General features: G+C 46.4%; 1 protein-coding gene across 1 annotated transcript in view; it reads right to left on the minus strand.

Moving 5' to 3' along the window:
* Positions 1 to 15,425, minus strand: part of PRKCE (protein kinase C epsilon) — a 511,185-nt gene that overhangs the window by 151,634 nt on the left and 344,126 nt on the right. The window contains exons 7-10 of the mRNA XM_060169905.1: positions 14,811 to 14,953; positions 12,324 to 12,420; positions 9,278 to 9,477; positions 6,363 to 6,536 (exon numbers count right to left, since the gene is read on the minus strand). Of these exons, the coding sequence (XP_060025888.1) occupies positions 6,363 to 6,536; positions 9,278 to 9,477; positions 12,324 to 12,420; positions 14,811 to 14,953 (614 nt within the window). The remainder of the gene's footprint in view (positions 1 to 6,362; positions 6,537 to 9,277; positions 9,478 to 12,323; positions 12,421 to 14,810; positions 14,954 to 15,425) is intronic.

The following is a 15,425-nucleotide window of genomic DNA, read 5'->3' on the forward strand; positions in this document are numbered from 1 at the left end:
AGCTTTTTTAGATTTAATCTGACACAGTCACCTCTTTTTAAAAAAAAAAAAAAACTACCAGTGCCCTAATTTTTACTGTTTTCTGCTTTCGTGTTTGCTGCTCTTCAGAATTGACAGTCACAAGAATGTCCAAGTTCCTTGAAACCACAGTTTTCCCCCTGCATAGTCAACACTCCTTTCCCAGCAGTTTTCACCCCCTGCTCACACAGCTTATTAAAACTCATTTGAAAAATGTCTCCAGTTGCTTTTTAAGGATTTTTCCATCCTACATTTCCCCCAGGGCAGTGAGGGAGGTTGGCCAAGGGAGATTCTCTAGTTCACCCTCTGTTTCCTTCTTAGCGACTCACACTGACCAAGCCCTCCAGGAGCTGTCTTCCCAGGCCTGGCAGGAAATGCCAAAGAGTGGGGGATGAGGACAATTAGGTAGAGACTCATATTTTTAAAGAGGAAAAATCACGGATGAATTTATTGAAGTCAGGTTTAGTTGGAAGGGATGATTTCACAATGGGGATCACATGCAGCGGCTCAAAATGCCTGAGAATTTTATTTCTTATAACTAGAAAAACAAAAGCAAAAACAAACCTACCACTCAGTGGCTCTCCCATCCCCCAGCCTTCCGTGGATGAGTGGGAAGCCAGAAGAGGCAATTCCTGAAATCACGCCTCCCCCTAAGCCCTGATGTTGAGCAGCCCATAACTTTTAGAGCCCAAAGAAGCAGCCTCCCAGTATTATCTCCCCTCCTACCACTCAACATCTGATCTTGCAGACACAGGAAGCTCCCTCTTTATTTTCCAAATACCCTCCCTTTCTTCTTCTCCTTCCCTGTGGTTGTTTAGCCGTTGACATTTCCTTGGAAGAAGCAGGACACAGACTGAGGTGGGAGTTCTAGTGTTGGAAAAATAACAATGAAAATGAGAGTTGGAGATGAGTTCTAGGCTTCATCAGCATCTCTTTGCCTTTATCCTTTTCCAAATGCTGCCCGTGCTTCAAGGTCCAAGTTAGGTGCCACCTCTTCCAGGAAGCCTTCCCAACTGCCTTCTGCAGAGCTTCAAATGAATCACCTACAGGGCTCCACGAGAAGAGTTACAATGCTGCAGAATATCACTCATTGCATGTCTGTCTCCCCACTAAACAGCAATCTCCATGCGTTCAGAATGTTTTGAGCTTTGTAGCCCCAGAACCTAGCAGTGTCTGGCATATAACAGATGCCGCATTCCAGAGAGCACACAGCATAGTGGGAACTCAAGTCAAACATACTGGTGTGAATTTGATTGAAACTGAAGTTACTGGCTTAATTTGAGGGGCTTTCTGCCTTTTCTCACAAGCCCTGGAGCCATTTCATTTGCTTTTTCCTTCTAGATCCCATGGAGAACAATCAGAGTGCAGAAGCCAAGGGCAGGTGGGCTTGGCACAGAAAAGGCCACATCCTTCTTTAACTGTAACTTGGTCATTCAGTGGGCTGTGGTGACCAGACCTAACTCATGACCTGACGTCACGATTGGCGCCAGTAGGCTTACACAATCATTGCCATTGGTCACCATACCAGACATGGGACCTCACACACTTCCAAGTCCTGTCCGGCAATCTGCGTAGCGCGTGCCCTGAAGCCATGTGCAATCCCTCAGGAAATTCTCAAAGGAATGCTTTCGTAGGGGCTGTTTCTTCTACATACCAAACACTACAGGCCCATCTAAAAATAATCAAACCCGACTTAACATTATTGCCGCTCTCTGTGTCATAATCAGACAAGAACGCAAGAAATCTTAATAGGATTGCAAGCAGGTCTTGTGTTCCTTAATCATGTATTAGAGTCTTAGTCAAAACCAGGCTTACGGTGGCTCAGAAACACTGCCCTTTCTTTTCAGGAAAAGTGAAACTAAAGCTGGACTGAACGATGGCCACGGAACTCGGCTCCCATTCCCACCCAAGTCCTGTCCCAGTCCTCCCCACTCTGCAGAGCCTAGACTGAGCTCTTTCCCCACCTCCAGACTAAAGCTCATCCCCTCCTCTGAGTCCTCCCAGCTCGAACACCTCCACCCAGAATGTACCGTCTCAAAGCTGTTTGCTATGGAAGTTAGTATAACTCCCCACCCCCATCCCTTATTTATTTTACAGCAAAATTCGACTAGTAGTTTCTTTTCTTTTTTTTTTAAACATCTTTATTGGAGTATAATTGCTTCACAATGGTGTTAGTTTCTGCTGTATAACAAAGTGAATCAGCTATACATATACATACATCCCCATATCTCCTCCGTCTTGCATCTCCCTCCCACCCTCCCTGTCCCACCCCTCTAGGTGGTCACAAACCACCGAGCTGATCTCCCTGTGCTATGCGGCTGCTTCCCACTAGCTATCAGTTTTACATTTGGTAGTGTATGTATGTCCATGCCACTCTCTCACTTCGTCCCAGCTTACCCTTCTCCCTCCCTGTGTCCTCAAGTCCATTCTCTATGTCTGCATCTTTTTTCCTGTCCTGCCCCTAGGTTTTTCAGAACCTTTTTTTTTTTTTAGATTCCATATATATGTGTTAGCATATGGTATTTGTTTTTCTCTTTCTGACTTACTTCACTCTGTATGACAGACTCTAGGTCCATCCACCTCACTACAAATAATTTCGTTTCTTTTTATGGCTGAGTAATATTCCATTGTATATATGTGCCACATCTTCTTTATCCATTCATCTGTCGATGGACACTTAGGTTGCTTCCATGTCCTGGCTATTGTAAATAGAGCTGCAATGAACACTGTGGTACATGATACTTTTGGAACTATGGTTTTCTCAGGGTATATGCCCAGTAGTGGGATTGTGGGGTCATATGGTAGTTCTATTTCTGGTTTCTTAAGGAACCTCCATACTGTTCTCCAGAGTGGCTGTATCAATTTACATTCCCACCAACACTGCAAAAGGGTTCTCTTTTCTCCACACCTTCTCCAGCATTTATTGTTTGTAGATTTTTTGATGATGGCCATTCTGACTGGTGTGAGATGATACACATTGTAGTTTTGATTTGCATTTCTCTAATGAGTAGTGATGTTGAGCATCCTTTCATGTGTGTGTTGGCAGTCTGTATGTCTTCTTTGGAGAAATGTCTGTTTAGGTCTTCTGCCCATTTTTGGATTGGGTTGTTTCTTTGCTTGATATTGAGCTGCATGAGCTGCTTGTAAATTTTGGAGATTAATCCTTTGTCAGTTGCTTCATTTGCAAATATTTTCTCCCATTCTGAGGGTGGTCTTTTAGTCTTGTTTATGTTTTCCTTTGCTGTGAAAAAACTTTTAAGCCCCATCCCTTACTGAGTAAACTCCTCCACTTGAGAATCACCTTCCTTTTTGCTGGTAACTCCATACTCAGCACCTACCTCAGAGTCAGGTGAACAACAGCTCCTTTTTAAAAACATGATGACTGGCTGCCATAGGAGAAGCCACATTTTCTGACGGTTAAGCTGGGAGGTTATGATTCCTCATAAGATTCCTTTCTAGTAAGCAGAGGTCCTTCGGCGAGGTTAAAATATGATTTGCTTTAGAAAAATTAGATGAGCACACATCTGTCACGTAAAGTGAGACGTGCCATGTTCTACTGGGCAACGGTGGTCTGGGACTTGCTCCTGTAACTGTCGCTACCTGACACCGGCCTGAGAAAAGAGTTAGCAAATCTCTGAACTTCAGAGGAGAGTCCCCTTTCTCCCCAACCTCACCCTCTACCACCCAGACACTGATCTCCATGTCAGTTTGGTCACTGTTCTGCCGTAAAGGAAACTCATGGGGTTGTATGATGCCATCTTGCGCTCCAAGGGCAGTGAAGGCCCTCAGCGAATTCTAACGGCACAGAAGAGAACACTGCTGACACTGAAGACATCGTTCCTGCTCCCTCACTCATTCACCAAGAGGGCAGGGAAGCAGAGCCTCCCCTCTGGCTCTCCAGGTCCACCACGTACAGGGGGTTCACAGGGTCCCTACAACTGGACTGGACCCCTCCTGGGATGTCAGACCTCTTGGCAACACGTCCAAAGAAAGCAAGCTCGTGTGGATGCCTGCCTAGGAAACCAGCCCAGAGGGCGAAAGAGACGGCACAGCTACTAGACGCAGGGGAAGAGGGGCGTCTCCCCACAGAGGGGACACAACGTGATGTCAGAGCAAGTCCCCGCTGGACTGGGAGTCGCAGAGATGAGACGGTAAGTTCGACCTGGCCAATACCAAGTATCTGTGGGCAAAAGACTTACTTCTCTGAAATCTGATTTTCTCACTGGTGCAAAAAGAAGATTAGAAGAGAGAATTTTTAAAAAATCTTCCAACCCTCCAATTCTGAGAGTGACAACCTACCGGTTGTGAGGCCCTCTGACAGGTACCATGGAAGATAAAGAGATATAGGATACATTTCTCATTAATCCAGGATCATGCTCACATGGAGAAAAGAGGAAAGTTGACGTCGTGACTGACCCTCTATTGTCACACTGGATTCTGCGCGTGTACACACACACACACACACGGACCCACAAATATCAGGCAATACACACTAGCTATCCTTGTTCTGGATGCGTGTTAAGTCCTCTACTTGTTCAGTAAAGGGATTTCCAGATTTTTCAGGAGATATTTCATATTCTCCTGAGAGATTTCAGAGGGTTAGGAAAAATTTCATTTGATCAGTGTTTGGAATGGGTAGTGACAGTAAGGTAAAGCTTGGGATCACGTCATTGGGAAATAGTAGATTAAGTAAAGGTAACATATATATTTTTCCATTGCAGTTCTCCTCAGCAACTCTGACAAGCAAATGTATGTTGAGACACTCTAAGAGAGGTCAAGACTGCAGTGTCCCAAACTATGGGCCACAGAGTCTTTCATTCTTTTTTTTTTTTTAACATCTGTATTGGAGTATAATTGCTTTACAATGTTGTGTTAGTTTCTGCTGTATAACAAAGTGAATCAGCTATACGTATACACATATCTCCATATCCTCTCCCTCTTGCATCTCCCTCCCTCGCACCCTCCCTATCCCACCCCTCTAGGTGGACACAAAGCACAGAGCTGATCTCCCTGTGCGATGCGGCTGCTTCCCACTAGCTATCTATTTTACATTTGGTAGTGTATATATGTCCATGCCACTCTCTCACTTCGTCCCTTTTATTCTGAAAAGTTTCTCAAGTGAGGAAGGTTCAGAGAAATACCCTTTGGGAAATAGTGTACCAAAGAGACTGTAAATTCCCTGAGGTCGGGGACTGGGCCTTGCTCACCACGACCTCTCCAGCACCTGGCACGACACTGGGCACATGGAAGGGATTCAGTAAAATATAATAAAATAAAAATTGGCCAAATGACCAAATGAGTAATTGTTGAATTCCAAGTGGAAAGCCTGGCATTCACAACGACACGGTGGTGAGAGTATGCCAAGGAGCAGGGAATCATCTGTGCAAGGTGGCACCCGTCACTGTCTGGGCTCCAGATGGACACGGGTAAGCGTTTCAGGTGAGGCTGCCTTTGCCTCCTCAAGGAGCTAAGGGCTACAAATCCTTAAGGCATCCTGAAAGACTTTCACTCATTTTATTCCCCGAAATGGGGTAATAAAAGAGCTTCATGAAGAATGTTGGCATTTCTCTTCTTTACTAAGAATAAGTAACCAATGAGTTAAGGATACTCATCGGTCAGACTCCATAATGTACTTACAGATTATTTTCATTTCTTTACTGCCACCTTCTGGCCCCCAGGCACCTACTTGGTAGTTTTAAAATGCTACCTTATATTTGTGGTTCACGATGGCAACTTTATTTTTTTTTTGGCATGCCACATCGCTTGCGGGATCTTAGTTCCCAGACCAGAGATCGAACCCCAGGCCGGCAGTGAAAGCGTCGAAGCCTAACCACTGGACTGCCAGCAAATTCCCCACGATGGCATTTTAAGCACTTGTTCACATCCTTTACCTCATATGACATTACACAGGTTAGATGTGGTTCGGGTGGCCTTTACTCTTTTTTCATTTGATCCGAAGGCCATAAAGAACTTAAGGGATTTGCCCAGTGACAGAAAGGTAGGAGCTGAGAAAGGACTAACCATGCCTGTTGTTTTCTCCAAGGAGCAAACACCGGGGTTAGTCATTCGGCTTTGTTCAGCTACATTTGCAAAGACTTCTATTGCCCTCTCATCCCTTCACAAGCACAACCTTGAATGGAAAATCCCTTGCCCTTAAAAAAGAGAATACTGTTCAAATATACCTTGATCTTTTCAAGGGTAAAATCCATTCCACTTTACAAGGTCTTTGAGAAAAGAATATAGGGGATCTATGATTGATTTTTTTTAATCTGACAGTCAAGATACCATAGTGTCCTATGGCACAACCCCAAGATGGAGGTCCACCAGCTTCTTCTAAAACATACCTTGGTCTGGAAGCAGCAGTAGAGTTGGGTTAGGTACGGGTGTTTCCGCGCCAGGGCCAAAATCCTCTTCTCTGTCATTGTGCAGTCTACGTCATCATCCTGAAGGATGACATCCTTCTTCAGGACCTTCACAGCATATACTTCATCTTTGCCTTTGAGCTCCGCCAACATGACCTGTAATCAACCAAAACCACCCCGTAAGTCTATACTTGTAGGGAATCAAAAGAAACCCAAGTCAACATCAAATGCTTTAAAATCTCCTTTTTTTCTTTAATTTTAAATAGCATAATAGTATTTAAAATGTAAAGACTACCCATCCTAATACAGCTACTACAATTTATTTATTTTTAATCTCTAACAGTGTCCAGGCAAAGAAAAGTTCAATGCACATCTATTAAATAATTACTCGTATGTTCATATAATTTGTCATACTTGCAATTAGAGTACAGCAAATAGATTGTTTTTTAACTGAACATTATTTCATAAGCATTTCTCTACATGGTCTCCACCATATCATAGTTGCTGGTACTCAATTCAAGTATATCAGTAACAGTTTAACCATTTACCTCATATTAGACATTTGAGTTACATCTAATTATTATTATATAAACTGCATCAAGCATTTTTACACATATAATTTTTTCCTTCTTTTATATCACAGTTTTAAGATGGAAAGCCTTAGAAGTGGATTATAGAGTTAAATATTTTGCACATTTCCTAACTGACTTTCAAAGAGGAGGTATGATATAATCTGCCGCTAGCAATGTAGAAGTGCTTTAGTTTCATGCAAATTTACCAACAGTGGGTGCTTTCACTTAAAAAACGTTTTTGCTCATGTCATGGGTGTGAAATGTTACCTCAATGCTGTTTTAACTGGTAATGAAACTAAAAATATTTGTTTTCTAATTATATTTACGTTTTGTGCGAATTATTTGTCAATTTCCTCCATCTAGTTATCTATTTTCTTACACATCTGTATGAGCTTGGTATATAAAGTTACTACCACTTTACTTTTTTTTTTTTTTTTGCGGTACGCGGGGCTCTCACTGTTGTGGCCTCTCCCGCTGCGGAGCACAGGCTCCGGACGCGCAGTCTCAGCGGCCGTGGCTCATGGGCCCAGCCGCTCCGCGGCATGTGGGATCTTCCCGGACCGGGGCACAAACCCGTGTCCCCTGCATCGGCAGGGGACTCCCAACCACTGCGCCACCAGGGAAGCCCCCACTTTACTTTCTGCAAATGTTTTTCTAAGACTGTTTTATGATTTTCTGTTATCTTTTTCTATTGAACAGGGTCCCCTATCTTATGTAGTCGAATCTGTCCTTGTTTACCTTTATGGTTTCCTCTATAGCTTTAAAGCTGGGAATGTGATTCCTTCTCTAGAGAGCAAATTAGCAGTTCTATTTTCTTAAAGTTTTCCTATCATTTGATATTTTTGCACTCATTTCCCTATAAATGTGACAAGACTTTCTCCCACTGAATAACTCCCAAGTACAGCATTCTAGTAGAGCTAAAGAACAGTAACTCAGAGGCTTCACGAGGGTGTTCAGGATGTTACCCTGAAGACCTCTGTCGCCCACGTATAATACAAACTCTTTAAAACTGGCTCAAACTTTGGCTGCAATTTCTCTGAAGAAGCAACCTAAATGCTCTGGAGTCATCACAGTTCCCATCCTGCTTATACCCTATGAAAACCTGGAAACTCTGAGCCTGCTTCTTTCCCCTTGAATCCTGGTCGAAATTAAACCAGGTCCTGATCACATCCCAGAGTTATGCCTCCTCAGAGGACTGGGGTCTGTTTCTTATTTAAACAGTCTCCAAAGAATGTGATTGCTTCATCTTTTGCCATTTAAGCCAATCCCAGTTCCTTTCCTGCCACTGCGATCTCAGGATGAGATGGGGCAGGTGAGATGGGTTAAGAACCGGGGCTCATAGCCTGGGGTTTCCAGAGAGCCACTCCCTTTGGAGAGAAGTAGAGCAGGTCTGCAGCTCAGCCTGCAAAAGTCCAGGACGCGTGAGGGCATGGGACCCCTGGGAGCTCCCAGAGCCAGGCACCTGGGCCCCAGAGCACCGGCGCTCTGCTCTGGGAAGTCCTAGAAAGATGACTCCCATCGACCCCCAGGCATGGCTTTGGGAAGAGCAGGAATAATCAGGGGTCTGAACTGAAGTGTTAACCAGCTTCCCAGGCTCTCTGCCCTTCCATCTTCTTTCTAAAATAAACGGGATTGTTTTTCCATCTCACCCCACCTTCAGAATGCTGGCTGATCACTGCAAATATTTTAGCGGGCACACTCTGCACCCAGGCCCCACATCGCTGTGTCGGGCTCGGACACAGCAGGAGAGGGAGAATGGAACCGAGGGCAGTGGCCCCTCATCCAAGACATGAGACAGCTGTGCTCAATCTCTTGCCAGGTGCAGAGGACAAACGAGACATTTAGTCAGTGGCAGAAAAGTCAGCTGAATAACATTATATTTCCAAAGTAATACATGCTAAGATTTCCTTTGAGCCCCAAGTTCACTGAGGGCAGAGGTTCTAGAATTCATTTCCAAAGTCTTCATGATGAATTAAAGCCAGAATTTCAGACGGATCTCTGAAGGGAAGAAAGCTATCGTTACTATTCTCGATAATGGGATGCCAGGCACACGTAGTGCCATTTAAACCGTTCCAAGTGCTTTCTCCCCCACTCTCTCACTTGATTCCTGTCCCCATTTGACAAACGAGAAAAACTAAATCCCAGAGAGGTGGAATGACTACACTGAACTCCCACAGCTAGTTAGCAGGAGAACCCTGGCTCCTGTCTGCTTGGCCTCAGGCCATCTGCACTCAACAAGGAAGGAAAACATAATCAGACTAGGCTGAAATGTTCATCACTTAACCTTGGACCAACCCAGCAGCCCTGCCCCTGCATGTCACAGACCTTGCCGAAGCTGCCTTTGCCCAACACCTTGATGAAGTTGAACTCATCCAGGCCCAAGCGCTTGGCCTGGCCTTGCCGGACTTCACCATTCTCGCCCGGGCTCGCCAGCTGGCCATCGGTGGACGCTGCTGCCCTGTGCTCCTCCCCTCGGTTGTCAAATGACAAGGCCTTCCGGATGTTGTTTTCAAGTTCTTTTATTTCTAGGGCCAAGGGTGACAAGATACTGCATGAGCGCATACCTCACGAGCCCTTCCCATTAGGATTTAATACTCAGAATCTTCCCCCATGAGCTCTCAACCCTCTTTCTGGTTCTTCACAGCAGCAGACCCCGTGGGGCATCCCTTTATGTGGCTTCATTTGCTCTGCACACTTTCCTTGGCACCTAACGTACAGCAAGGCCTAGGCATGCAAAGAGGAGGCCGTCCCCACCAACCAACTCCTTCAGATCTTCCTTTTACTCCGGGACCAGGCCACCTCTCCGAAAGCCCCCTTCAGCCAGTAGCCTATTTATTCCATTATTCTAGGTGTAATGGAGGAATCCTGGCCTTCTCTGGAACCTCGCAGAGTCCCAAAGGCAACAGGTACCCTTCCAGTTTCCTTTGAAAATTAGAACAATGACTAATGGAGAACCATTGTCACAGTAATTATTGGTGAGGTAATTATTTCAATAGCTGGGACTAAGAAGCCTTTACCTTCTAAGGGACTTTATTTGGCCTTGTTGCTGGGTTTATTCTAAATACCCATCTTACACAAGGTTATTTAACAAAATGAGCAATGGGCTTATCATCACCAAAAGAACTGCTTCCCAAGAGTGACATGCTGCAAATTTATCTAGGACGGGACAGGGATTCCTCAGTACAATTTCACAACTACGACACAGCCTTGTGCCCCTCCAGAGTATGTGACCTGAATCACCTGGGGATGATAAGGCTGGATGATCCTTTGACCTTTTCTATTTGAGGAAGCTTTATTGTTAGCTATATATTCACCAAGACGTACACTCCTCTGTGTAGAAATGGGCATCTTAAGCATAACCCATTTTTAAAAGATGTTCGTGAATAACTGGGATCACAGGAGGGGAACACAAACTACTGACCCTTGGGAGTCAGAATCACGCATTAGTGACCACGTGCTGCTTGACATAAAGACAACTTTGGCTTCTTTTCAGAAGGACTGAGGCCCATGAGAGCTCACTCCAGGAACCTGGAGATCTTCCTCGGATCTGGAGTTTGACTACTCTGAGATGTGTCGGGGCAGGGCAGAGGGGAGGGGTGAAGACAGCTTCCGAGTCTACAGATATGCCCATGCCAATTCTGCAGTTTTCTATCTCTTACTCTTAACTAAGTATAACTTTTGGTCTCAGCACAGAGCTTCTCAGCCTAACTTCCAAGGCAAGTTAATAAATGGATTTTGGAAGACAGAACTTGGATCCTTGGGGATATCAAAACTTGAAGAAAATGTCTTTCTATGTGTTCTTACAACAGAGGGAAGAGGAATAGTGCCTTATTTCTGCTCTGCAATAATGCCATGTCTTCCTAAGAGGGTTTTCACGTCCCTCTGTGCTCACAACACTGCTGGGGAATGCTGTACTTGCACTGACTGGGGCCAAAGAGAGGTCCTGAGGGGCATGGTGTCCTGCCAAGGCTGGACAGCACTGTGGGCAGGGACCAGGCCTAGAAACCCGGGCGCCTCATCCCTTACTTGGGGTCTCTTTACCATATGACCCTGGCTCCTTGAAGCTCTCAAAGGAGCTCTCAGCATTAAAAAAAGGGAAACGTGAAAATACCCACACTGGGCCGGGATAGCACCTGCTTGTTGGAGGCCCCAGAGGACCGTCAGCTTACTGACAGATGGGTCACACCTCTTTTGAAATGGAGCAGAGGATAAAGGTGCAGAAAGTGAGCCAGAGCGGCATGGAGAGGCGCTCAGACCAATTATTCTGTGGCCTCAGGACCGGCACACCCCCTTGCAGCTGTTTTATTCACTCCTAGGTAAGGGCTAGGGTCACGCCAAGGGCTGGGGCACAGGGATGACCCCCAGGGAGGGTTCGATGGCATGGATTCTGAGAATGGGGTCCCTATGCCAGGAGGGGCGCAGTCTCACCCTTACCCCTGACTTAGTTCCTGACCTTGGGACAAACCTTTTCAACTCTCTGCCTTCCGCTTCCCACCCTGTCACCTGGGGACAGTACGGGAGCATGGACGAGAGAGTCGGCGTGAGCATAAAATCAGGATCAGGAAGACGAGAGAAAAGGGGCTACAGAACATCAAGGCGCTGCTGTTAGGGTCACTAATGGTGGCGACTGTCCTGCCGGTGCAACAATCCCTTCCCAGTGAGAGCTGGTTCTGGTCGCCAGAGGGGAAGGTCTGAAACGTGTGAGTGCCTCCTCAGCCTCCGCATCCTTGGCTGCCTGTAGAATTCAGAAACTCTGAGGACTTCCAGCACATTCTGACAGCGAAGGAAACGTCCTGAGCTGAGCTCTACAGGGGAGTCAGTCCCAGAGCTGGCTTCCTCCCCACTGCTTCTCTCAGGCTCTTCGCCAGCCTCACCTTCCTATCCCCACCCACCCACGTGGTAGACGCCCTCCCCCCGCCCCCCCGCCCCCCCCCCCACTCCTGCCCTGTTCTCAGGTTTCGGGTACCTTGATGAGAGTCAGGGAGGAAGGAAGCCAGGCTCAACTGAGCAGTGCTGACGGGCCTGGGAGCAGACGCTGGGCAGCGGGGTAAGAGAAGGGCTTCTCCCTCTCCTGAACGTGGAACCAGGGAGAGGCAAAAGAAAAAAAGAACCACAGCACCCCAGCTCGTTCTCTCTCGCCCTGCCTGGGGGGCATTTCAGGCTGGCACAGTCATTTAGTGCCTCACCCTCAAGAAAGCCTTGTAGAGGGAGAGCACAGCTAAGGAGTCAGCTGGGAAAGGTCACCTGGAGACCCTCCAGGACTGCTGGCTGTTTCTGCTCACAAGGCCGTGCTTGGATGAAGAGGCCTCGGGCTCCCTCGTCCTTCCAAGGACAGAGCTCAGAGGTAAAGAAGCACATCTGAGAGTCTCACCTTGGTCACAAGGGGAGGTGGGGGCCGACCTGGATCGATCTTCCTCAGACGGTGAGCTTCCAGAAGCAGGCTGCGGGGACTCAGCCCCAGCAATGAGCTAGAGAGGGGGAGAGAACGAGGGGAGAGAGGGATCAGAAGGGAGCGTGGGGAGTTTCCCCGAGGTCAAAAGCATCAAGAAACGATGCCAGGGGCCCTAGGAGTCCCTGGCGCACAGCAGCAGCCGCTGAATTGACAGTTTGAAGGCAGAGACTCAAGGTTTCATTTGCCAATTGAAGGGAAGAAAACAAGAGATGTCAGTCTGCTTGATTTTTATTCTGTCCAAATACAGCTGACCTTTCCAAGCGAAGCCCAACCTTACCCCTTCCATGAAACCTCCTTGCCTACCCAAGAAACGCAAGTTACCTCATCCAGTGCAACTTGACACCTGCCTCTAACAGCTGCTTGCCATTCATTACTTCGTTCAGCTTCATTTCGTTTGGGGCTCGCTACTCAGGTAGACTGTAGGTTCTTTGAAAGTTAGACCCTATCTAGTATTTGTACTGCCCCTGGCGACTGCAGAGAGTGATACACACAACAGAAGCTCAATAAACGTCTTCAGGTGTGTGGGTATTTGTCGGCAATTGGCAAATTTTAGCAGGACACCCCCAGGGAAGTCTGTTTCCCGGCATAGATGCTGGCATATCCACTTTAAGTTCCCATTTAAGTCAGAGGTTTGGACTCAGAGACTGCAAGCCTTTCTGCTCCCTTTTACTCTTGATCTACCTGCTGTGCACACACGCTCTTTCTGGATGATGGACTACTTGCGAGGGGCCATGTTAAGGGAACCAAAGCTCTAGCCAGCCTGATGCTCCTGCAAAGAAGCCCCTGAAGCTTCTGGCCAAGGGCACTTGTCTCCCATCCTCTCGTACTAACTTGAGCTACTATTTGGTTCACTTGACTTTTTCCAGCTTTTGCATTAGAAGCATCAAAGCAATAAAAACATCAGGACTGAAGTCCTTTAGTCTTTGACTTTGTTCCTTCCTGAATTTCTCCATGTTGGCTTCTTACCTCCAGGATCTCCCAAATCCAAGACAGATAGACAATGCCTGGCTACTGCCATTATGGCCCATGTAAATACAGGGGAGGGGGCAGGTACTGAGTTTTCTCTGAAATGTTTCATGACAATAAGGATTCTGCCTCAGTTTACTTCTAGCAAGAAACAAAATCATGTCCCCTGAACAGGGCTCTCTGTAGAGCTCATAAATCTGTGTGTTCAACACTGTCATCACAGGCTGTTCGTCTAACCTGCCTCCCCGGTGGAGCCCCAGCATTCTGGGTGCTGACATTCTGCTTGCAACTCCCATGTCTTGGGTCAATAACTGAAGTCCTGTTTCCACCAGGGGGACCGACAGAGCTGAGGAGAGCCACCAGAAGCACAAAATCTCACAGTTAACCAGAGAAGAGAATGTTTTTTTCCTCCAATCCTTAAAAAACTGCTTTGTTTATTGGAAAGGTAAGGAAGAAGAAGTTTAAGAAGATGGAAACAACCCAAACCTTCCCATTTCAGGGAAAAGGCTCCTCTGAGAGGCAGCAGGGAAAAGGCATGGGCAGCTTCTAAAATGCCCTTCAGAAGGTATTTCAAGCGAAAATTCAGGGACATTTAGGAGTCAAGTTGTAGAGGCGCCCAGAGTCAGGCTTGTTTTCTAGTAAAAAAAAAAATACCGGGCAACAAGGGCCACCCACCCCCACCAGGATTTCTTGCCCAGTTAACATGGTTCCAATTTTCTCATAACTTAAGTCTTTCAGAGAATTCTTACATTTTCTAGGCTAGGATCCAAGGCTAGGAAGGGCCTTCAAACAAAATGCTACGGATACCTTTAGCTCTATTTACATCTGTGGGCCCTGACTTACCAAAATAACATTTTAGCAAATGGATCTCTTCCTACTGACATTCAGAATGCTATATGGATAGAGACAGGGCTTTGGTCTCCAAAGACAGGCCCAGATGTTTCATGTCGCGGGACATAACAATATTCCTCGGGCAGCCGAGTGCCGGCACTACCACAAATCTTCTTGGCTTGCTTCCTAGAAAAGAATGTGGTTCCAGCTCTTCATCCATTTATCCTCAGTAAAGTGATACCAGAGGCAAAGTCTGAGCACTGACATTGCTTTCATGCCAGTCCTGGAGGCAGATAAGTCTATTTCCCTGTCTAGAGTCGAGTCTTTTCTGGAGGGAATTCCGGAGTCCTCATCTTGAAGCTGACATTCCCTTAAGAAACAGCACACTTGAGACTTGCTTAGCTTTTCCCCACCTCTGGAACCGAAGGAGACTTTCATGCTACCTGCCTGACCTTTTCTTTTTTCTTTTCTCTTGAAGCACGTGCTGCTTCAAGTCCAGTGTCTCAAACCCAGCAGTCTCAGAACGTCACTCCAAGTGACTCTCGGGAAGCCAACACAGAGATGCTGGCTCACAAAGAGCTCCAGAAACACCACCAAAGAGCCAGTTACCTTTTTCCTCCTCTGGCCACTGTTGGTGATTTTGTCTGGAGTGACGCCCAGGTCAGCCAGCACTTTGGCAATGCCCCTGGCATCCACGCCACAGTTGGGAGCCACGTTGGTCTCGCAGCGCCGGTGAACGTTCATCTTGCAGACTGTAAGGAAGCACAGAGGAGAGGCTTCCAAATGGTCATAGCCTAAAACATTACCTTATTTTGTGCTGGTTGTAAAAGGAACACACGTTCATTTGTTAGAATTTAGAAAATGGAGAAGGACAAAAGAAAAATGAAACATCACCCATCATCCCCTCACACAGAACTAAAACCATCCACCATATGGAGAGAACCAGCTTACGGATAAATAAAAATCACATTGAAATTTCCTTTCAGCGAGCAGAACACTGACCATAGAACTTAACTGGTTTCTCTGAAGAAAGTTCAATCGGATGCTGAACCCAAATGGGTCCCCTGTACACAGTTCACTCTATTACTCTGCTGAAATGTGGGAATATTCCCGAGAGAGGAATGCCCACAGTACAGCCTATCAAGATGTTCATCTGAAAACAAAGAGACTGAATGAGGTGACCTCCAAGGCCCCCTTCAAATCCAAAATCTGGGTTCAGAGGGA

This window comes from Lagenorhynchus albirostris, chromosome 13, assembly GCF_949774975.1.
Source record: "Lagenorhynchus albirostris chromosome 13, mLagAlb1.1, whole genome shotgun sequence".
Lineage (NCBI taxonomy): Eukaryota > Metazoa > Chordata > Mammalia > Artiodactyla > Delphinidae > Lagenorhynchus > Lagenorhynchus albirostris.